Below are 25,359 nucleotides of genomic sequence, written 5' to 3'. Positions count from 1 at the left end.
AACTTCTCATGGAGTTGGGAAGTCTATTTAGCAATGCTTGCCAGTTACATTTCCTGTTATTATTTATCTTTTATTTTCCCTGAAGCTAGGAGTGATTGCTCCCTTTTTCCTGCTTTGTTATTACAATAATACTGACACACTTTTGAAAGACATTGTAACAGTGGTGAATTCAATTATTAATCTTGACAGATTTTCATCTCTTACCAAAATTACCTAGAAAATACCACATACCTGAAGTTTGGTCAATGTAATGCAACAGGTAAGCACATGAGGTTTTACACTGGTCAAGTTTAGCTTGAGATGCATTGTTAGAATGATGGCACTGAACACAATTCCTATGAAAGAGAAATGTCATTAAAACCTATGTCTTTCTCTGCACTCCCCTTTCAGAGATTGTATCAACAAGCTGATGCATCACTTGCACATAATGTTTCCCTGTTGTTAGTAAAAACATTGCGACATTTACTATTATTTTTTTGAAATGTGATGATGCATTTTATCCCTGTGATACTTCTCAGAACTGACCAGACAGATGTAATTAAGTAAAGCGTCTCACTGGCCTCAAGCCACTTCCATCCGGCCCCTGCTCTGCACTTTGTGATGTGTGTTCTTCAGGGGAGTAGCTGAGGGTCTAGCACCATCTCTTCCCATTACAGACTCTAGTTCAGTCTTAGTCTTTCTTACCTATCAGTCTCATTGGGACACATGCTTGACTTTGGACAAATTTCAGCCAGCAGGGCTAACTGCATTTTACCTAGCACTCACCTTTTCACACATGGCCCAGCTTGTCCCTCCAGCTGAGCTATTATTCAAATGAACGTACATACACAATCATTTCTACTGCATTTTCCTTTCCAACAGAGGCCTATCTGTCACTTTCTTATCCACTGTGGGATGCAGGAGGTTACATGTGCTAACAGGAGAGCTTAAGGACAGGGTTTAATTTACTCTTTAAGTCAGCCCCAGTCTGCGTGTCACCAACAGGATGGTCTAAATTCTTCCCTCCTCTGGCTGCTGATTTTGACTTCCTTCCCTTCCTTAAATGGATAAGGAAAAATGACATGGCTTAGAATTAGCACACCAAAACCAAGCGTAGTGGGGAATGCTGTTCTCTGGGTAAGACCAGCCCTGCTCTGCTGAGCAATGGTGGTGATAGTGCACAGGTACAGCTCTTCTTCCACACCTCTATCCTTCTTCAGGGAAGCACAAGGAATTCTGATTGAGTTTCCTACAGCCTAACATCTAAGAAAAACAGCACACATCTAGCCAAGCAGAAATATTCCTCCTGGTTTCAACGTTACAGTTAAACATCAAGTCTAGCATAAGAGACGTACCAGTTTTCTTCACAGGCTTTGTTACAAGCAGGGCAATATTCACAGAAACGGCCAAAGCTTCTTGGGTCAGTGCACTCACACTTTCCACATACACAATTTCCTCTTCCACTGCAAATCTGGCCCTTTGAATTCAGGCACTGTTTTGCTGATTGTAATGAACACTGGCAACGGTCCCCTTCCCAGCCAGCATAGCATTTACATTTACCAGCTTCACATTCACCATTACCTACAACATCAGATAATCTTGAGTCATATGCTTTTATGAAAACAGAAAGTCAGTTTTTACATGCATATGTTTGTATTGCTGATGCCTTGCTGATAAGTTTTTTAAGTTAACAAATCTGGCTGAAGTTGTCACCATGATATGTATTTATGACTGTTTGTTGCTTATTTGAGAAAAAGCTTCTTTCTACCTTCATCTCATCCTAAAATATTTTACTAGGATTTTCCCTGTTGCCTTGGATGAAAGCAGCAGTGATTAAAAATTACACAACGTTCAGGAACGTAGTCTTCAAGCCAAATAAATAAACTTCTCTGTAGCAATAAAGCATTCAATTCATATAAATGGCAAGCTTTTGGGAGGACGGAGTATCAAGTTCATGTGCACATGCCATTATTTTTTACTTTTTATTTTCAGAAGCATCCATTACAACAATGCTTTTCTGCCTTTCTAGAGGACAGATGACTGAGCAGGAGAGGTGGCTATGCTCTATTTATGATCTGTGAGTTGTGTAATAAGAACTTAAAATGCACACCCTCAAGGACTCAAAGGCTACAAAGAACCTCTGGTGGCCTTTATAATTTTCCAGGCAAAGAAGTGAGAGCTTTAGGGCAAAATCCATATGTTTTTCATGTTGCAATACACTTAGGCAGGTGTACAATTGACATGCTGGCAATGTTTAGTCACAGTTTTACAGTGTGGGAAAACACCTTTAGGAAATACAGAAACAGCACATAAAGCACTTGCAGGTCTAGCGAATCTCTTGAGATCTCCCCAGCTATGCCTCAGCAGTATGTGTTTCACACACACTGCAATAGCCTTTCTTGTGATCCAGGGACCCATACACACAAGCTACAGGGAGATGGTTGCATGGGATCCCCAAAGAGGCGGTGAGGATAGAGGATAGATTGCCCCTTCATCTGCCTGGGCTGGGCAAAAGGCAGGTAAAGGAATCATAGGGCATCTCAGTGCAAGGCTTTGCATTCCAGCAAGGGGCATACTCCTTGGGCAGGAGACTCCATCACACATGAGAGACCCCAACACCTCTTAGATAAAAATTTCCCTGTTTCTTCTTCCACCACATCTCAGGCTTTGTGAGCTCACAAATTTGAGAGGTCTGCTTAGGTTAAGAAATAAATTCACAAAGTTTTTGGGCTACAGAAGAAGGTTGAGAACACGAACCATAATTCTTTGTGTTGAAATGAAGTATTTAAAGAATTAGGTAACATTATTTCTCTCCATTTTATGTAAAGTTCACAGTCACCAACAGAGCAAAACCAAAGAAACTCTGCCAAAGCCCTTAGTATTACTCTCAATTTATCCTACTGTAGCAGAAAAAATTGGTCCCTCAGTTCACAAATTGGTCAGTGTAGAGTGAAATGAAAGGAGGCAGGACAGCAGAACAGATTTAAAAATACTTCAAAAATTATGTTTGAGGGGAAATAATATATTCTGGTAGAGACAGTGATACTGACTAAATCACATTTTTCCATAATAAGATTAACTTAAAAGTCTCAGAAAACAAAACAAAAGAGAAACAAAGCACAGACATTAATTCAGCAGCTTACCAGAACATAAGTTTCCCTGGTGATACGGGCAGGAAAAGTCATCCATTTCGCAGTACTTGCCGTACACCTTGCCTAGCTTGTTTTTGTAGCAGAAACATTTTCCATCTATGCAATTTCCTTGACCACTGCAAACTGGCTGGTTCGGGTGTTGCCTGCACCTCTCAGAATGAACCGTATCCCCATGAGAGCTACAGTCGTTGTCACTGCAATGGGGCTGTCTGCCATCAGGAAAAGTTTCATCAGCCCACACTCTTTTCTGCCTTGCACTATCTCCACTCTGACACGCACAGCTTTTCTGTACATTAATGATGGTGGTTTCATTGAAACCAATAGGCTTAAGTATTGCATATTTTCTTCCTCCGGTTGTGTCACATCCTTTCATTGTAACTGATACATTGAAAAGAACCTAAGAAGAAATACAGATATACTTTACATCATTACAATTTCCTATAAACTGCTTACATTTTTTAACAAACAAATAAAGCAGAATCTCACATTATATGTGAGATTCTAATTTAATAATTTTCTTATTACCTGCTGGTAATAAGAAAAGATACAGTGCCCATTTGTGAAATATATTAGCAAAGATAGGCATCACAAATACGGTTAAACCATAGCAGTAGTCTACTTCTCCTGCTGCAGAAGACAAGTTTAATACAAGTTAAATACCCATAGAAGTACCACAGTCCTCCTTTTATTTAAAGTGTTCATTCTGTGTAAATTATAGAAACACTCAAGATCAGCTTGAGCAAGATAAACACAAACAGAAACAGTGATACTCATCATAAAAACAATCTATAATAAATGTTCTTGTTGCAGAAAATGCCTTCTGTAGAAACAGAAAATATACAGACTTTTTCTTTGGGAGGCCCTACCTACTCCAGCTAAAACACAAAAATGGCTCACACATTAGCAGCAGCTTATTTTTTCCTTTCCTGTGATGGGAATGAAACAAGAGAGTATTGCTGCTCTTGCTGTGGTCCTGGGCAGACCAAGTGCAGCTTCGGGATGGACCCAGCACCCATCTGCTGCCCATGGCATGCCCTCACCACCATGCCCTGCGTCCTTGCCTCTGGCAGAGCTCTGTGCAGCATCAGCCCCTGTGGCTTTCCAGAGCTTTGGCACACGGCCCTGGCTCATTTTGGTGGCTGGTAACCGCCACGGAGTTGGCATCAGTGACTACCAAATTTCTGACAGCTTTGATATCTGTGATAGTTTCACCATAGCAGTCTTTGTATTTCACAGCTACCTTTATTTTTCTTTTTTTGCCCGGTGGGCTCCTGGCAGGGTATTCTCACTAAGGCTGCATAGCCTGCTGGCTGTGAAGAACTCTTTCCGGCCTCCTTGCAGAGAAAGCACCACCAAGAAGACAAGGTGAAATAAGGGCCTGACAGACACAAGTACCTTTACTTTTTACCAGTAAAGAACAAAGATTTGCAGCTCAAAAGAACTGAAAATGTAAGAAACTGATTACATGGGAGGCTGAAAGCATCCACAGAGACTGTGAGCATTCATTTCTTGGCGGTCCCCCTCTCCCGCTGCGCCCCCACCCTGCTTGACAATGGCAGCTTTGTGGCCAGCCAGGCCGTGGCTGCCTACACGAACAGGAGAAGAATGCAGTGCAGAGCATGCACTCTTAACTGTCCCATCCAGGGTGCATAAAGGCTTTGTCTCTCTCTTTTTGCTTTTCTTCATCTTTTTTTTTTCAAGTGCACTATTGCGCGTGTAACCCCTCAGCTGCCTGCAGCCTCTGTGCTTGAGGCTTCTTCCATTAGAAAGTGTGGATATGCCCCAAGGATTCACACGGCAGGTGCAGATTGTGTGGGGGGAGGAAAGGCTGCAGCTAGAGAACGTGCTTTGTGTTCAACACAGAGCCCTGCTGGAAAACATGATCTTCACGTACACCACTGGAGGATCAGCGAGGAGATGGGAGGGAAGCACAAACCATGTCTGACTTGTGAGTCATTAAATGTGATGGGTCTGAACACAGCAGCAGAAAGATTAAACTTATTACAACTAAATAATTATGGCACCGTGAACACTGATGCTCACTAATTGCCAAAGTTAGTTTTGCACCCTGAAGAGGCCATAGGATTCTTCCCAAATATAATGCACTTTTGTGTTTTGGTAAGAAAAGGAAGGAAGAAGGATTAGACAATGAAAGGAATGTGAGAATTAAGGAAAAGCATTTAGCCTGTAAACAAATACTGAAAGGAGGATTTATGGTTAAAAATAAATTAATCTCTTGAGGATGGCTCATTTTCAACCGCAGTAAGCTTTAGGACCACATGCAATCTTTTACAATCAACTGGCTCAGCTTTTTATTAAAAAGAACCAGATATAAATATTTTTCTTTTCATTAAACAGAACAAATTCCAATCCTATTTCTTATGACATACACAGGGAACAACACTGTAGAGGAGTTAAGAAGAAAAACATATCATATCTCCCTTAAAGAGTAGCATCTAATCAGCAGCAAATTATTCAGACAAAATACAGAATATTATAAAACACATTTAAATGAACATATTTAAAACTCCCATGTTTAATCTACTGTTTTGCTTTGCTATTTCTACACACAGACACAATCAAATCACATCAGCTGAGCTGTGTGTACATTGCAAGAAGGAAAGAACTCCTTGACCCCACTCTCCAGAAACACAGACCTCTTCCTGGCAAGCTAAAGGAATTAATCTACTGGTCCAAGCAATCAAATAAATATATCAAGGCACAGAGAAGTTGTTCTCGGAAGAAAATTGTGTTCCTTATATAAGCCAGACATCTTCCCCTGCATTGTCACAACGCATGATGCTCCAGTTTTAAAAGCCATTTCATTCAGTAGGTGGCACCAATCCAAATGGGGATAAATCATTTCATTAATTTAATTTATAAAATAAACTAGTTACCCATGACTTTGAGTGTGCAAGAAGGCTAGCAGAGCAAGGAGAGGGAAAGGCGGCATCTCCTACAGATCCAAGTAGCACAAATTCCAATGATTCTTTTGCATTGGGTGATTATCTTTCAACCTCTTTAAGTACAAATTTCATCACAATGAACACAACCATTGTGTCCAGCAAAGGACAAAGAAGGATAGTTTTAATAGACATTAGCTTTCAGGAAAAGCTTTCAGCCTTAGTCTCATGAGATTAGTGAGAATTGAAATAAGATTCAGGAATAATAAAACCCAAGAATAATAGAGAGTCTGTGATAATTAATCACTAAAATCCAGTTTCAGTTTGAGTAAATCGCTAGAAGATTTCACACCATTGAAACCCAACCAAACAGAAAAATAAGTATTCCAGATCATTGAAGAAAGAGAACTATAAACATACTTCTTCATTATATCCCACATTTTTACATCCTTCCATGCCAGTTTTTTTACTTCCATCAGGACAGATTGCAGTGATATTGAAATTAAGATCCTGGATCTGGTTATCCACTTGGATTTTCACTTCAGAGATTAGTTTCTGTAACCAGAAAACAACTTTTAGTTGCATTGCATCTTAATATATAATGTGTACTAGTGACTAATACCAAGTACTGCTACTATGACTAACTAGAAATGAAGAAAGCTCGTCTGTATGAATAAAGGAATGAATTAAAGCATTGTTTCCCATATAAAGACTTGATTACATTCCAAATATACACAACCAGTGAACTCGTAATTCTGATAAAGAGGATTACGTTTTCCAGATAAAAAATGTTGTCAGCTTTTCTAAAATGGTTTTGAGGCTGTATTTTTGGCAATTTGAAAATCTATTCCAGCAACCATGTGTAACAAAAAACACTTATTTTTTGAGAGACTATTCTGTATTTTAGCTACACATTCAAAATAAAACAATAGACATACATACAGCCATTATTATTCAGCAGAAAAAGTTACTAATGGAATTGATGCTTTAAACTTCGGATGTTTTGCGTTTGTCTCAGCAATGTTTCCTCTGAGCAAACCTTAGGGTGATATAAAGGCTACTGGGTTTGATTTATTTGGGTCGGCTAGGTCTATGTAAGTCAACAACTGGTTGATTCCCATTAGAGTTTTTTACAATATAAAATAATGAAAAAGCCAGCTACTTCGTAACTAGTATTTACTGAAACTTCTAAAATCTTAGTAATTATAAAAAGAATTTTACTTCTTTTTCCTTCCACAAATATATTAAAACTCTGTACAATTCTATGAGATGAAAATTGCACAAAAAGATTATTAAAATTCATTGCATTTTACTATTTTTAAAATAGGATATTTTATTGTTACAAATAGAAATTTAATTACATGAATCTGAACATATGCTTATCTTAGTGACTTTTTGAAAATTAGTGACTCATCCTTGGCTTTTTAGACAGGGATTTTCACCCAGGGTTTTCCACAACTAAGCCTAAGGCTTCCCTGCTTAGAAAAAGAGTGCAAGAGGCTCACTGCTATCAAACATCAACACTAAATTTATTTTCTTATGTAAGTACTTTTGCTATCAAGAAAGCAAAACATTCAAGCCCTGTTCACTGTGTGTTTGTATATTACAAGCCACTAAAAACATGATAAAAAACCTCAGAAGTATCAAGTCCAATGGAGTTAGAATGGGAAGGAAAATACTGTCAAAAAAAATGAAAATAAAGTAAGAACAAACTGGGGGTGGCTGGAGCAGGAAAGTCCCACAGAATCTTCTATTTAAATAAAAGGATTATTTTGTAAATTTTTATTTCCTCTCCTTGAATGTTTGCCCTGTAGTATACTGTAAAAACTCTGATTCACTTTAGGATGGACAGTCTAAAAGGGGCAAAAGAACCATGAGTTTCAATATTATATTTTTTTTTTGCCAGCAGTATTTTACAGTTTTCTGCAAGCCTTTATATTCAAAATGAAATTTCTTGATTTCATAAGAGAAAGTATAATACCAGAGAGAACTTTTATGCAATTGATTATACTTCCTCTGCTTTTGACTGTCTTTGACTTCCGCACAACATTTCCAACACGAGACTGAAAAATGAGCACAAACCCACTCTATTGCTAGTAACAGACATGGGACTTGGCTCTTCACTAAAGCCAATGGCTGCTGAAAGCAACCAAATAGCCTAATTTGCATTGTTAACCTAGTTAACAATGATGGATGGATGATTCTATTCCATCTCCAAATAATTAATGTGATGCACATTAATACCTTGCATACAGGCTTGTAGCTGATTTTTCAGCTTTTGAATCTTGCATGTTTATGTAACTTGCACACCTTGACAGAATTCAACTGTCTAATCCATCACTTTTATTTTGCTGCTGCTGCGGGCTCCCTTTATTACATCAAATATATACTACATGTTGTTTTTTTTTCAAACCTGTTTATCCCCCTTCCCACTCACTACCAAGATGACAGTCTCCACTTTCATGCTGCCATTTCCTGCCAAGCATTTATGAAAAAATAACTTAATGCTCTTTCCCATACTATGACTTCCAGTGGAGAACTCCTCCCAGAAGTTCACAAAACCATTTCCATTGTTTTCCCTCAAATCCCTATCAAAACTCTTCTTTGCTGTAATGCCTTAAAACCCTGAGTCATCACACTGCTTTGTGCAAAGCAAATGCTGCTTTCCACAATACCCTGTTGTCAAACTGCATCCTTCCTGTTGTCCATTTGCTAAGAATTCATGATGTAAAACCCTCTATATACCACTGCATCTTTTTGTTCTGAATTTATATGATGCCCAGATAGCAGTGCCAGGTTTATAACTAAAGATCTGAGATTCCAAAATGCAAATGAGACCGACTTTTCTTTTGAAGTAGCATGGCAAGAGGTGAAAAGAATCAAACATCATATTACGGAGCATCCTTAGTAAAGAAAAAGTGCCAGCCCTTGGCTTTGAGACCCAAACAGCCTTTGAGATTGGAATGGTTATTGTGGGGCAGTATCACCCACCACCAACCTGGACATTCAGAAAATTAGGAAACTTATCCTGGTGGACTTCAGATAGGAGTCAACATTCTGGAAATTCCAACTTTAGGCTCTAGACTCTGAAAGGTGAAAAAATCCTATACAAATACAGCATCCAACACCGTCATTCTGATCATACCTGATAGGCTTCTACCACCAAATCATTGAGATTTGCTGCTTGTGATTCTATTTGTCTTGCAACAGTACCAGGCAACAGAGGTAATAGATCCTGTGAAAAATACAATAATTTATGCACAGTTTTAATATTTAATATATTAAATATATTAAAATGTGTTTTCAAATTTGGAAAAAGAATTTGTTTTCTAACCTACTTTATACCAATGGAACTGGCTTCCTTGAACTGCAAAAATAACATTGATGTTATTGTCAATCAATTTTTCAGAGAGCTGCCCAAGAGATGGATGCTCCTGCAAAATACAACAGAAAAAAAAATGAAGTTTAGTAGGGGAAACCTTACATTTTATATATGACACAATACAGGACTCCAAAGCCACTCTAATTCTTATTTCTAAATGTACAAAGGAATGCTAGGCCTACAGCCAAAAGAAGGTGGGACTGCCCAAATTAACAGACGGTGACAGAAAAAAACGAATCACCAGCACATCAAGTTAGCTGTGACAGGCTTCTTTGTTGTCAGCTCGGCAGTGGTGCTGCACACTAGGAGGACCAACTGGACCCTTCACACAGCACCATTTTGCTGGTTTGAGCCTGATGCTCATGAAACAGCAGCTGAATATGGTGTTGTCTGGAAGAACAGGATTCCTGAGAACAACAGGTGGGTTCTTGTGCAAAAGTCAGGGAGGAGGAATGACATCAGATGAGGTATGCTTTTGGGGGTTGCAAGGTGAGTCATTAAGTTTGTTTCTCAGAAAGGTGTTTTGGCACCAGGAATCAGACACATCAGCTAAATAGGTCAGGCTCTGGCAACATCAATATCCTATACCTGTCTTACAGCTGACACCTTTCTCCAAGACTTGCCTTAGGAGTGATGCCTCCAGCCATCACTGCAATGGCCTGCTACAGTTTCTGAACCATGCTGGTGCTTGAAGGTTTCATGAGTTTCACATCTCTCCTCCGTGTTGACATTGTTCTACTGGGTGAACTGACTATTATAGCATGTCCTGTGCCGTGACCTGCCCTCCTCTACTTCTTGTTGAAAGATCTGTTGTGGATTTGGGAACAAGAGGTGTGTGGCTATCCCTTCATTCAAGAAACGGGGAACCACAGAGGTGTTCGTGTGGTCCCAGTAGGCTTCATACATCTGTGCTGCGTGGCATTCCTCCAGTTCCAGTACTCTAAAACAAACTGTATCTGAAAGTCACTGCTGATTTACCATATATGTGTCTGTGAATGCTTCCTAAGAGATAATTTCAACATTTAAAATTCATGACTAAAAATAGGGAAGTGACTGGGGCTTTTGCCTGTGTTTACCCTCCCCGAGTTTTCCTCAGGAGAGCAATAGACATATGTCAGGTTTTTCAATGTCTTTCCCCCACATATTTCTGCTGTCTTTCTCTTCCTGACATTTTTCATCATCTGTCCCATATTCTTTCTCTCTGTCCCTCTCTCCTACACAAACACACTCTCCCTGTTTTCATGCACAATTCATTACTCCTCGGAGTGCCACTTGTTATTCAAGGCACCCTGCAAGTCAACTGCTATCCTAACAGTAATTTGAAAGCCAGGACAGCAGAGAAAAAGTTATGCAAGGGGGTAAAATCCATTTTCCACCACATTGCACTACTATAAATAGCCTTGTATAGAAAGAACAAAGGAATTCCTTGCTGCAGTTTGATCTTAGCACGGATCTCAACTTACTTATTCTTGATAAGAGATTATATTTTTTAAGATAAGTGATGTATGTTAGGTAATACGGCAATAAACAGGCCTTCCTACAGCTGCAGCTGCGGAGCATGCCATATATGAGGGTCCAGAGAGCATAAATACCAGTACACGGCACATTTACATGTGAAGTGCAGCAGCAGTGGCCATGTTGCCATTTTCACACCACCGCATTAAGGCCTCTTCCCTTCTCTGTGACCACAGACCACAGGGACAGGGCCTCCATTGTCCTGCACAAACCAACATGCCACATGCACCAGGCTGGCAGATCACAGATGCACCAAGTGGTCCCAGGACATGTCCTAGCAAAGCCAGATGTTCTACAAACACCTCCTGCACCGTGGGGCAGTGGTGAGGGATCATGAGAGGGTGCTCAAATTAGTCAGTCTGCTGGTTAACATATGACACTAGCCATGTCCAAATGCCAGCAAAGTGCACCTTCAACATCTCTGCAACTAATGGCAAAAGTTTGAGACTGGTGGCATCAGAAATGGGTTTCCAACCCCTGATGAAACAAAAGCTTATTCAGATGGAGTTTACTGAAGTCAAGAGATGATACGCATAGACATGTGAAAGTTGTAGGGACTGAATCCCCAAACCACGCAGCATGCTTACAAGTAATACTGGACTTCCATCTGTTTCTTAGCTCTAACTCATTACAGTGTCCAGTTTGGTTAACAGTACATTAAATTCTCACTTCAGATTAGAAAGAAAAATTTCCTTCTTATTAGATTTTTTTTTTTTTGTAAGCATCAGAAGAACCATACTATCTTTTTCATTTTAAGCATGTAAGGACATAAGGGACTGTTGGTCACTCAAGGAGCCTCATATTGCTTGCTGTAAAAAAAACCTCGGTGTACATTTTTATCTTATCTACTCCCGCTACTGCTTAGGAGAATGTATTCTCATTTTAGATTTTCTTTCTTGTTCCAATTCCATCATTCGTTTTATTAGTTTAACCTACTATATTATTTCTAGAAGATAACTAATACAGACATTAAGTATTTCAGAAAGAGAGTGAACCAAGCACATATCTAATTAAAATGGTCTAGATTTCTTTCTTACACTTTTTCTGATCTCTGCATAACTACTTAAAAAAAATTAGAAAGAAATAGGCAGAAAAAATAATAACTGGAAAGATTTTTTTTTTTATGAAAATACATAAAGCAAAGTCATCTTAACTGCAACAAGAATAAAATAAAGTATGCCAGAATTCAGTCTTCTCTAGACTACCAGGCACTAAGAATGAAAGCAGGAGCACCATGTTATTACAGATGACTCTTAAAATTAACACTTCATATCATAATTGCACTGAGAAGGAAAAAAAAAAAAAAGTAAAACTATGTTTCTTCTTTAAATTTTTTTTGACAACCTTTCAAGACACCTCATTTAAATATTACTTACAGAGATAACCTTTTTCGTGTTTTACTTGTTCATTTGAAGTTTCTTCCTGTTTCTTTATGGATCTCTGGCTAATGACAATATGACTAAAATAATATATACTATTGTAGGCTAATACTATTATAGCAGTGAGAAGAAAAAAAAAGGCAAGAAACTACCTGCCCTTATAGATACTATTGTGTGTTATCATCTCAAATCTATTCCAGAAAATATCTGACACTGAGAAAGATTTCCATTTTAGACCTTTTCTATCACTAAACTTTATACGTGGGTCTGCAAGAATTAGTCAGTGGTTGAAAAAGTATATGGGCCAGAAGCCATGGGTCAAAATGTGCCAGGTCTTTCAAGGTCTTTTCATATGGCTGGCAAAAGAAAGACAACCTAATTTCACAAAAAGCATGAATAGCATCAAAAATCATAGAGATTTCTTACTCTATATGGGACAACAAAATCATGATTCTTCAGCCCAGAATTCAGAAAATCATTTAAAACCTATTCTTCAGTCAGCCATCAATCTGTCACTGAAAGAAATTAATTAATTTTGTCTGTATTTTATATTGGTGAGGTTTTACAGACTACAAAGAAGTTAATTTGCCAAATTGGATAGATTTTTTATTTTTTTTGAAACTGAAAATATCTATATTAACAAAGAAATCCTGAATCCCACAGAAAGATTTTTATCTATAGCAATTGTGTAATAAAGTGGATAAAAAATAGAGATAGGGACGTCATAACAAATAAGTATGCTCTCCTTTCCGGAAGGAAAATTTCTGGATTCTTTGCTTTGAGCAGAATAACGGAAGGGCTTGTTTTTATCCCAGGGACACTGTAAAAATAATGAAACTGAACAGACTAGCAAAAGGGAAATAAATAATCCTGACATCAGTGAGGGAATATCCAAAAGGTGACAGAGGGAGTGCATTGAGGGAGTGCATTAATGCAAGAACATCAGATAATCGGAAATCCAGACGGCCTTCCTGCCAGCACATGCTTAGTTGCCTCCTCCATTCAGCAAGGTCCCAAACACCCACCTATTCCTGTAAACCTCCCACATTTCATGATCGCACACCATACAGCCAGCCGCTACCTCCTGCTGCCTCGCAGTAAACACTGGGACTAAATTCAGGGCTAGCCTGGCCTACACCGAGCCCTCACTGTTCTCCTGGCCAGGAACACAGGCTGGATGCTTCAGCTAAGTGCAGTGAGCACTGAGAAGAAAACCCTGATGTGCTCTGTACCACAGTTCATATTACCATTTTCTGATGCTTACATAACAATTAAGCAATGATTCAAATGATTCACATTTCTTAAATGAATGAATTACATTCATAAAAGAAAACTGTGCAATTAAATAGTAAAAATCATAGAGAAAAAATTCTTGTATCTCTACAGCTATCTTATACTTGAAGAAATCTTTTTGAAAGCTAAAAATATCTGCTGAAGTCTTATTGTTTGTTACAGTGAATTTGAAGCAACTTTTTACACAGGTATTTTTTACCTGTGTAATATTGGTTTTATACTGTGAGACTCAGAGAATGCTACATTAACACAACAAAGCTTTGTGGCACCAAAATGTTTTCTAGTCCATCAAGGTTGGATTAGCTCATTGGTGCTGTACATCTTCAGTTTCACTTTTACAAAGCTTTCTCAGTCAATGCAACTATGAATCTTCTGACCATAAAGCATGACCACCACCCTTGTCTTATTAGTACAAACATGCAATTTATACCTGCTGCTTCTCCTGCAAAATATTGCAGAAACTTCCTATTTATACTTTACAGAAAATGTGTGCCATTCTAATGAGATAGTAATAAATAATAAAAAAAAAACAAAAAACATTAAAACAACAGTAATATATTCTTCTCTGCTCTGTACTGTTAATTCAGACTGAACAATACTAAATCCTAGATAAAAAGGATGTCAATATTTCCATGTGATGTATTCTTTATTTTACATCTTGTCTACCTGGGAAAATATTAATTTAATAATTGAATTAAAAGCAATGCTTTGCACTGATCCAAAAACCTCATTTACACCACTTCCCTGAAGGTAGAATGTATGACATATACCTTACCATACTCGTAGCTTTGACGTACACATTATCTTTCAAATGACAGTTTCCATCATGGGGAATTACAATCCCTGCTAATTTACTATCAAGGGCCAGATGGGAAGTTTGATCTGTCATCACAAGAAGTAGTCGCTTGGCTTCTTTGCGCCATCCGATGTGGCTCTGAAAAGAAAACAAAATTGAACATAAGAAAGTGATACTACTTTCTAAAATGTTAAATAGCAAAATGAAAGTTGAACATAGAAGTCTACTTCCTGGTATTACACTACTCAGCAGCAGTGAGTTTAAACCAGGATATTTAATGCATTCAATCTGCCTTTGTGTGGAAAGATTTTTCACATCCTATGTCTGAAAACTACTTCTGGGAGTCAAAGATCCACTTACCACTTGCTTTCTTTTTTGAAAGAAAATTCCTCAAAACATAAACAAGCTATGCATTATACAGTGAGCTTCAGTAACAGCTGCCACATTGTTATTACATACAAATGCATATGCATAGCATCCGTATAATTCTCTGGGATCCCAAAAGCATTACAACCAACAAATATGCATTAATTGGTATTGGTACTTGGTGCCCGCTTCTATGTTTACTTTCTATTTATTTGCTTGATATTCTAGTCATTCTCTAATTTCCTTTTCCTACACTGCTTTCCAGAAAGGACTTTTGCATATGATCATCCAATCATTAAACACACAGCTTGTGTGTATTCATGCACCTGCAAATTGATAAAATCTTCATTATGCACAAAAATACTACAAATACCAATATCTCAGAGGATTATCAGCAAAGCAGTATCTGCAAAGGTGAATTGAATGTGCTTTAGGAATTCAGTGATTTGAAGGTTTGCAGGGCAAGCTTGTATCTGGGTTGGGTGCCAGTTTTTATTTTTCCAGAACGTTTATTTTTCTGCAAATAATAATGTCTGCTTTAAATCAATTTTTGGAGAGGCAGACACGAATCACTTTATATTCTTCTTCATTCTCCCTCTCTATTATTTTGTTTCCTTTTTCACTAATTCCATTTTTTCCTCCCTTTTCCTTCTTCTTTGCTCCTTCTTCCTACAACTCTCTTGTCTCTGCCACTTCCCTTAACGCTGCCAGGTATCATCCATCTCATGTGAAACCTATCTGCAACAGTCCATGCATTCAGCCAGGGTTCAAGATTTATTCTCTCTTTCCTTTCTTTGCTTTGCAGAGAGGGATTTAGGCCTCTTCTCACACTTTTTCACTGCCAGCTCTGAACAGGGAATGAGTACCTAATAACAGTAGGGATAATAAATGCAGATTACACTTATTATTAAGCTTACTGCTTACATGCAGGCACCAGCCTCACTCAGACAATCCTAGACAGCATTCCCCTAAACAAAGGTATTAAATTGTTTTTATAAACAACTTATATCTTTAAAAAATCCCAAATTTTCCTCCAACAGCATAGAACCTCCTTGCTCCTAAGACTCCATCACTTCACTTTGTCAGTTCAAGACTCCTACATTCATACATCACAGCAACCAAAATTTCAAAGTTGCTCCATGTACTAACCTGATACTGCTTGCAACAGGGATGTATGGGTTACAGCAAGTTGGAGCAAGTTATAAAGTTCCTTTGTGGGCAAAAGGAGCACACATTAATATAAATTATGGTAGTTATGAATTGTACATTTTTCTCATCCATTTTTGTTCACTACTCAATTAGCATGAAAGCCTCTCCATTCTCACAAATGTTTTCGTTTATTGTTTTTGGAAGCATAGATTATTCTAAAACTCACACGTCCTAAATGTGGAATGTATCCAGTGAGAAACACTGAATTTTAAAGATTTTTTCCAAAGCTTCAGAATATTTTTTAACAGCTGTAATAACAGTTTCCATGAAGAGTGGATTTATTTACCTGTGTTACATCTCATAAAAATCTGAAAATAACATTGGAGCCAAACTATTCATTTTTAGCACAGTTTGCATTCCTTTTTGGCCTTGACTCCTTCTACTGTTCCAAAAGAGAATGTGAAAATTAATAAAATAAAAGAATTACTCTGACATCATCTGCAGAGACAAGAACCACACCAAAAGCCTGTGATTTGGGCAGGAGCTGAATTACTTTCTGTAAGAGGACCAGAAAGAGTTTTAGAGTAACCCCCCAAATCAGCCAACTTTCAAAATTTCTATTGTACTACTAGGCATACAAGGAAGATAACAAGGAAAAGAACCTTTAAGTGCAAACAAATTACTGTTATTAATAGTCTTAAATCTTGGGAACCACTAATGCAGATCTTTTTGATCCCTTTCTGCATGTAAGAGATGGTGATGCAATTCTGTTAATATAGAAAATGTTAATTAATTTTTAGTTGATTTGCATTTTGTCAAGTATTAACTCATCAAAAGCTTAGGATATATGAACTTTCAATACTGAAGTGCATTTGTTCTTTGTATCTATAAAAGATGTGTAACTGATTCTTCAGTTTTCAGATACATTCTTAAGAAGAAATGCCAAATGGTATCTCTTTAACTGGGAACTAAAGGAGGTCTTCAATGATTTTTAACACTGATTTTGTGATTGACCAAAAGTAATTCATGTCTGTTCAAACAAGAAGCAGTTGCTTTCACTGTCCATCCTGTGCTGTCTAGACTGTTTAAAGCCATACTTAAAGAACATCATTAGCTAATACTGATAAACATTTCTTTATGCTATCCTTTTTCAATTTCAACCGGAAAAAAGGGAAAAAGGGAAATAACGGAGAAAGAGGAAGAAGTTTTCAGGCCTAGAACTGACAGTCTGAATTCAGGAACACTGAGCACAGTTGCACCTACATATATATATATATATACTTGTCTGAACTGCCATTTGGTCTTTTGTTGATAACGCTCCTTACCTGGCACACAGCTGCTTGGAGCATTGCATCAAAGCCTCCTTCAGGTGTATCAATATTCCCAGAAATTTTTTGTTTATTCACTGCATTTCTGAATTCTGCTATATTGTCAGTCAGGGACAGAACGTGAATATAACCATGAGGCGGCATACAATCTAAATTATAATCACTGTGCAAAACAAAACAAAACAAAACAAGATTTAGAAAAAAGTCTACCACAGTTGTCCACGTTTTCCATTTGAAAGAGATGTAAATATTCCTTATCAATCCACATAAAATCTTGTTACTCGTGAAAATGTATATATGAATGGTAAAAGAAATTATTAAAGAAAAATAACTCCACGTGAGATTAAGTTCAGTTGGAACTTGCTCTAATTTAAAATGAACAACAGATTTTTTTTAGTATTTTATGTAAATGTATACAATACAATACAAGTGAGCCCTCACTTAGATAAGTGTTGAATGGCAGGTATAAAATGTTGAATGCTTGAGAAAAGAAATTCAAGCCAGAAAAGTCCTAGGTTAGAAAGTACAAACCTCTTTAATGAATCTAGGCAACATACATCCAAACTCACTGAGAAAACAACAGTTGGCTATAAACACAAAACATATTCAAATAGACTAAAAAGATTTTGTTTGGCTCCTTTTTACAAACAAAAAGAAATGCACTTTTATTTTTATTATTTTTTTGATACAACAAACTTTTAAAAAATCACTTAGCAGATATTTCAGAAGTAATCATTGTATAATGATTCTCAGCATTTTCTTAGGAACTTTGCTGGAGAACCAAGGCATAATGAAATAGAGACAGATTCTAAAGAGCTTTTAAAATACATATTCATAATGCATATTTGCATAATTAAATCATTTATCAGTTCTACAGTAAATACAGAAAGATTACATACCTGCATTGGTTATGGATTCTACCTGGGTGAATGCTAATATAGGGTGACACAGTTTTATCCACATAGGATCCAAATCCAAGTCGAAAATCAAGAGAAATATTTGCCATCTTTTTAGATAAAGCAAATCCAATGGAATTGAGTTTCTCTATATTGTTGTGCATAGAAGCTGAGACATCAACTAAATAATAAAGGTCCACAGGATACTTCTCCAGAGGACGAACTTTTAATATAAAGTTTGCTTCACTTCCTGATTCAAAGGAAAATAATAAGTTTACTTACTTTGCTTATTTTTGAATGTACACTCTTAAAAATGTATCATTTTTGCAGCAACCTCAGCACAAAATTCTTTATGTCAGCAAACAGAAAAATGAACAAACAAACAAGAAAACCTCCCAAGAGTAAATGAAACCTTGAAGCATAGCTCAAAAATAAGCTATAAAGGAGTTCTTTGTAGAACATCTTGCATTTCTTTTCTCACAGGAGTATTTTTGTGAAAATCTGACTTCTCTCCATTTTCTTTTAAACTCTGGGTTATGCAATCCCTTTGGCATGGTACCAAAAAGCAGTTACGACTCAAAAAGGACACAGATTTGCATACAAATTGTGGCCAGTCACTTCAAGGCTGATACTTGGAACCATATTAGCATATCCTGCAGTCTGTCACGTGTATCTAAAACTACACATTTCATAAAGTGAGCACAGCCTGAAAAACTCAGGTAAGTTAGGGATCAAACCAATTCAGTTCCAAGGATTTGAAGAGAATACTCAGTAGAATCCAAATAAAAATAAACAAAAAGGTTTTAATGTTAAAAAAAAAAAAAAAGTAAAAACTGACCTCTGTTTATCACAAGATAATAAATATCTGCCTTTCCTGCAGAACCGCATCACAGATGTAATAAAAATGTTGAGGCCTTGGAAGCCCCTAAAAGATCATACCTACATTGTTTCTCATCTATTTTCTGTGACTGTGTGACTATTCTGTGATTGTGCAGTGCCAGTAGAGGGTGATGGGACTTTCACTACAGGCAGTGGAGATATTTCAGTGGAAATTTCAGTGGAGAGTCATTCAATGCAATGACTTCAAAACATTCATTATTTAATGACAACCAAAGTGTCAGCTATCTTCGAGAAGAAATAAAAGAGTAGGGCCTTTGCATGATGAGTGACTCAATGAAGATACAGCAAAGGACAGGAAGAAATGATACACTACCAAAAAATTATGCAGCTGTTCACTAAAACTATCTTAACACATTTACTTTAAAAAAAAATAAAAAAGAAACAAAAAAAATTCGACCTGTTTATGTCATTAACTAGTGCATATGACATTGCTAGATAGTGTAATGAAAGTACGTGTAAGTGAACTGTGTCAAATTCTATCACAGATCTGACTCAAAAACGTTGAATGTGCAAAGTAGTTTTCAAATGGGCTAACTACAAATATTTTTGCTTCCAATGTTCTTTCAACAAAATCCACCTGAATTTTTCAGGATTTGTCTGTATGAGGTCTCACATTAAGAAAATAGAATTTCAGCTTGCTATGTTTCCTCATTGCCATTTTTTTTTTTTTTTTTTTTGCAAATAACCTTACAGTATTTGTTTTGCATACAGAGAGTGAAGCCTGTATTTTCTCCCAAGTAAATCATGACAGTTTGGATTCATGTAAACAGTGATGAAAAAAAATCGAATCAAAACAAAAACATCTTTGGTCTGCATGGTCAAATTTATGCTTGCCCCACTATGGCTGTATATCTGTGTATTTCCTTGTGGATTAAAATACAGGCAGAATGTCTACAAGACTGAAATTCCTAGAACTACAGAGAGAGAGTATCTTTTATTAATAATAAAATATTTTTTTTTAATAATAAAAGATACTCTCTCTCTGTAGTTCTAGGAATTTCAGTCTTCCTCCTTCAAGCAAAAGCTTCAGCAAAGCATATGGAACCCCAAACTTAATTTCAGTACTGGCAAAATGGTTCATTAAGCCAATGTTTAGAAAGTGAAGTGTTTTCTATGAATCCAGCAAGTGTCAAAGCCTTCATAACTAAATGCAATTACAGACTTTTCTATAGCTATCTCAGTTCCTGAGACCATTTATCAGTATAAAACAGACCATCAGTCACTTCTTTGAAAGAAGAGTAGGGAAAGGAGAAGGGTGATGCTGCTTTTCCAGTTTTATTATAAAGATGGTAAACCAGATTTCCTTTGCGCTTTACACTCCTGCAGTTCCTTTCTTCTTCCTCATAACTGACAGAGAATTACTTTTATACAAAGGGAGATACAGTGAAGATCAGTGAGATATTATAGTACTTCACACATTTCTTACTCATTTAATGTTTTTCTACCAGCAATTGATCACTTCAGTAGAGGGCAAATTGAGGTACGTTAAAAATCCCTCAGATCAATAAGGAGATGTAGATACTGTTAGGGCCAGGTGTGTCATGTTAGGAACTGAATACCTATGTCTTCTTTATGAATCCATCCCTTTCTTTCATATTGGCTGTGGTGCCTTCACAGTTGTCTAGTCTTTGCACTTAAAAGTAACCAAATTATTAAGAAGCTTATCAAATGATGACTATAGGAATTAGAAATTTTAGCCCAATATACCTCCTGTAAGGAATACGTTTTATACACGTGTAAGGGAAAGTTATTTTGAAAGGAAAAATAATCAAGAAATCACAAGAGAAAACAGAAAAGACTATCTAAAATCCCTTTTCCACTTGATACTTGCATTATTCTGACCATCAGATATGTTTGACAGAAACACTTCTTGCTTAAGACCATACTTTAATATGGGAGCAACACCATCACAGTCCTACAACGCAATGTTACAGCATCATTCTTCAAAATAATGATTCCAGCTGCTTCTTAACAGAATATCTGTATTAAATATTATTGTATTATATTATCCATGTGTTAGAGATAACCCAACCTGGACGCAGTTGGACTGAAACTTTTCCTGGTGTCACTTGTGTATTTGTTTCTTGATCACTGGGTATTGTTACACGAACTGTGGGATTTTCTACAAGATCTGATTGGCAGCCTCTTTTCATTAAGTTGGAAACAGTGTCACAGCGTCCCTTCTGTGTTCCATCGGCCATGAAATCCTGTTTTATAAAAGACCAAAACAACATAGCAATCCGAACTGAAAAAAAATAACAGTAGTATCTTCAAAGGAAAGAGAAAAACAAAATAATAGTATTTGAAACAATAAAATAAAATATGCTACTATAATTGCATAAATTGTAGAACTAGTTTATGAAGGCCATATGTTTTACATAAGTGCAATGGCAAAATATTTAACTTAGATGTTAACCTAATTGCTACATTGACTATTTTTCTACAAAGAACAAAATTTCTGTGTGTGAGAAAGAGGATCTTGCACAACGAGAACAAGATGACTTTGGAGAAAAAGGAAACTATGTACTGTCACTATGTCACTAAAAATATTCTGTGCTATGCTATGAATTAGTTCTACCAAGAAAATGTCATTCACATAATTTCTAAACATGTCGGTTTTCAGAGGAAACCAACAGTTATCTTAGGGTAGTATTAAAAAGTAGAAGCAAAAGTCAGATTTAGGTTTACCTAACCTGCATTTATCTGTCACAGATGTTTAAGCTTTAACCCATAGCCTGCAGAAAAGCCAAAGACCAGCTAGACTACATCATTCCATTCCTCAGAAAGAGAAAGCTAAATTCGACCGGACTGGAGAGTTTAAGATGCCACCAACATGAAAAAAAGCCTCGGTAACAACAGAAAAATGATTTGTAGTAGAATGGTGTCAGAAGCAGCGTGTCCTTTCTTGCAGTGAAAGGGCAAAGTTGCCAAGACTGTGGCAACATGACACAGTGCGAAATTCCTGACAACAAATCTGATGATTAGCATGATCCTGATCATGCAAGTGACAAAAAAGGCTTGACAAGATTCTTTGTACTCTTTCAAAGCATTAATCCATCTCAGCCACAGCTGGAGACCAAACAATGGACAATCTCTGATATTTCAGAGGCAGATGGGGAAAATAAACAATCAAAAAGTGCATAGAGCCAACTGTGTATTAGAGAATAAATTGTCATTCAGATCCCAAAAAGACCAGAGAAAGCCCCTGAAGAATGAGACTTGTAAGTCATGTATCTTGTTTTCTAAGTTCCTACTCATTTTTGTAGTTTACCTCCGGTACTGTTTTTTCACAATCTTATTTAGACAACAGAGAATTAATTTTTTTTAGGTTACTGCTATTTATACAATCTTTTTGATTTATATAACTTCAGAGAGGTAGATTTTTAAATATACAAAGAACTTATCTACTCTCACTCTTATCACTGGTGATTGACAGATATGTTCTGAAGTTCACCATGTGGGGGTATAAAATCAAAGCATTTCAAGTGTTTTTCATGGCTGCTTTTATTATTAAAAACATAGTTAGGTAAAGTAGCCACACTAAGCTGAAAATTGCTCCTGTAACTTTACTCTGGGAAATTTCTATCTGAAATAATATGAGTTTTACCACTCCACAAACACGGACAGCGTGTTAGGTAAGCGGTACAAAAGGGTTTGACAAACCCCTGCCTTTGATGAATGGCTCTCAGGATTGACGTGAGAAGCAAGGTAAGAGAAGCACATCAGAAGTCAAACCCCATCAAATCTGGGCATCTGGTTAGAAGGAACCCTCCTACAGCGCCATATAACTGGAATGCTAAGAAGCACTGTTCTGTGACAAACGCAGATGTTGCAGGGTAAAATTGTGTCCTCTGCTAAGAGAGGATATCAGGTCACAGTAATGGACCACTCCACATTGTAATCCATGGTGCCATGCCCTGAAACAGCTCTTGGACAACAAGTTCTCCTTGCCTCCATTCATCCTCACATTACCTATACTTGCATCACCCTAAGTTAATCATTCCAAGACACAGTATCTCTGATAAACTAATGCCAGTGCCTTATGCTCTCTTATCTCTTCCGTATATCTGCCCTAGGAATTTATCTACCTTCTGTGCTAACCGGAAAGCTACCAGAGTGAATATTTATGTGACCTTCAAGACCATATAAACTTGCAAGTGGCAGCAATATTCTTAAAAACCTTGCTCCCCTGAAGTAATTAAAATGGTCCATCCTTACTTGAAATCACATAATCATCTGATTTTCTCTCTTAAACATATCCAGAAACAAACAAAAAAACAAACAAACAAAAACATATTTTTACAGTTGTCAAGGAAATAATAATTTCAGAACAATTCTCTGTATCTGAGATCTGTCTTCCATGACGAATCTCAGAACTGATAGTTTCAAGTGTCAAAACAGAAAAGTATCATTTTTTCCATTTGTGACGGGGGACATAAAATACGGTAAAATCAAAGTTAACTCCACTATTGCTAGCTATTGCTAAATGCAATAGGCATATATATAGACTTGTTCTGATATATAATAAGGACTTAATACAAATTACTGATAACTAATTTTATTTTTGAAGCCAAAAAATGTTGAACTCTCAAAGTTACTATAAATCTGCCAAACCCATCTACAAAGCAGATGGAACACATTAGAAAGTTCTCACTTTATTTAAAATTACTGCAATTTTCCAAATAAAAGATTGCATTTTCTCCTTTGGAAACTAAATATATTTCACATGATTTCTCAGGTGCTGTCTCCAGAGGTCATTTAAAGATTTTCCTGCTATTTCTCACTGTAATTTTAACAGTTTAGAAGTCTTTTATCTTTATAAAGATCAGAAGCAGCTAAAATTTAAAGTAAAAAATAAATAAGAAAAATGCCATACCTCTTGAGCACACCATCCACACTCTGGACCCAAAGCAAGACACTTTGTACATGTTACTGCATTTGAAGTGGCACATCTGTTTTCCGCTGCAATGAAATACAAAACCAAACATTCATGATTTATGAAGGTATGTGGGAATTGTAAAATACCTAATTTTAAACCAAGATTTCAAAAATTACTTCACCAGATTAGCAGTGATGACAACATATCCAAACAGAAGTAAAACAGAACAAAGGCAGCCCAGTGAGGGAATACTTGGAGCATTTTTGGTATCTACAGTCTAGAACTGTATGTATGGATAGAATAAAATCCATTCTCAAGGCCGCATTTTTAAAACTCCAATTTAGAATAATTTTGAAGTGAAAGTACATCTTTGGCATGTACCTTGCTGATTTACAGTCTAACAGAAAACATTTACCAGGTAGCTTATCTCTTCATAGACATTTTCCTCTTAAGTCATTTACACTTGACTAAGTTATTTATTATTCATTCTTCATGGAACCCAAAATATTTTCTCACCTTCTATAAATATACCCTCTGCATTTTCTGGAGTGAATAGTTTCCCAGAAGAGGCATATTTTTATTTTTATTTTTTCAGAAGCCAGTACAAATTTATCCAATATTAAGTATGTCACAGATTGAAGAAATAATTCTGCACTAACAACTGCAGAAAGCTGTGCCTACTAACAGGCAAAACACCTCTCTTTTTAGAGTAATGAGAGTGACTTCTCACAGTGAAAAGCATCATTAGGAACATATTTACTAAAATATTTTTCCATCTTTGTTTGATCGATTTCAGCTATGTATTCAAAGATGAGATCCCCTGTCACATGAACAGCAAGTGCTAGTAGATACCTCTGAATAACAAGTGACCCGAGGAACTAATCACAGCTTGCAAGTTATTAGCATCAGCAACATATATACCCTTATCAGTATTAGCAAGACTGAAAAGCTTAATACAGCACAATTGCAGCATTATACTGATAACGGGTTAGCATTGATTTCAAAGGTCAGACCTACATTTCACATAACCTGCTGTTTACAATTTTTGCAATGTAGTCAATGCAAGAAAAGAAACATATGAAAGGGAGGAAAGTTGTTACAGATGTGATCAAAACAACAAGCTGGAAAGCAGCCTGAGAAGGTGGTGGAAGAGAGGAAAAAGTGCTTGAAGGAAGAGGTGGGCAGGGACAGATAAAGGAGAGGTTGCTGAGGAGAGAGAAAAGAGCAAGACAAAATCCCAAAGGTTTTTGTACGTTTGTTATAAAAACCAATGCAACACATTTGGCTTGGATAGGAAATGAGAGCAAGCTCATTCGGCACCAACACAAGAAAACTTCTCTGCATGTATAAGAAGACAACTGCACTTGATGTTCTGGAGTCAGAAAGAGCAGAGCTGGGGGCTACAGAAAGAACTACCAGAAACCACAGGAGAGGAGGCAGTG

At 36.9% G+C, this 25,359-nt stretch overlaps 1 protein-coding gene across 2 annotated transcripts in view; it reads right to left on the bottom strand.

Moving 5' to 3' along the window:
- Positions 1–25,359, bottom strand: part of ITGB8 (integrin subunit beta 8) — a 47,150-nt gene that overhangs the window by 8,895 nt on the left and 12,896 nt on the right. For both annotated transcript variants that reach the window (XM_082753493.1, XM_082753492.1), the window contains exons 2-12: positions 23,915–24,000; positions 21,071–21,245; positions 18,142–18,388; positions 17,240–17,405; positions 14,379–14,537; positions 9,373–9,468; positions 9,180–9,269; positions 6,455–6,589; positions 3,123–3,528; positions 1,335–1,560; positions 232–335 (exon numbers count right to left, since the gene is read on the bottom strand). In XM_082753493.1, coding sequence (XP_082609619.1) covers positions 232–335; positions 1,335–1,560; positions 3,123–3,528; positions 6,455–6,589; positions 9,180–9,269; positions 9,373–9,468; positions 14,379–14,537; positions 17,240–17,405; positions 18,142–18,388; positions 21,071–21,245; positions 23,915–24,000 — 1,890 coding nt within the window. The remainder of the gene's footprint in view (positions 1–231; positions 336–1,334; positions 1,561–3,122; positions 3,529–6,454; positions 6,590–9,179; positions 9,270–9,372; positions 9,469–14,378; positions 14,538–17,239; positions 17,406–18,141; positions 18,389–21,070; positions 21,246–23,914; positions 24,001–25,359) is intronic.

The sequence above is a fragment of the Aythya marila genome (assembly GCF_965140915.1).
Source record: "Aythya marila genome assembly, chromosome: 2".
Taxonomy (NCBI): Eukaryota; Metazoa; Chordata; class Aves; order Anseriformes; family Anatidae; genus Aythya; species Aythya marila.
Note: the sequence above shows the minus strand (reverse complement) of the source record. Positions and strands in the feature narration are given on the sequence as shown.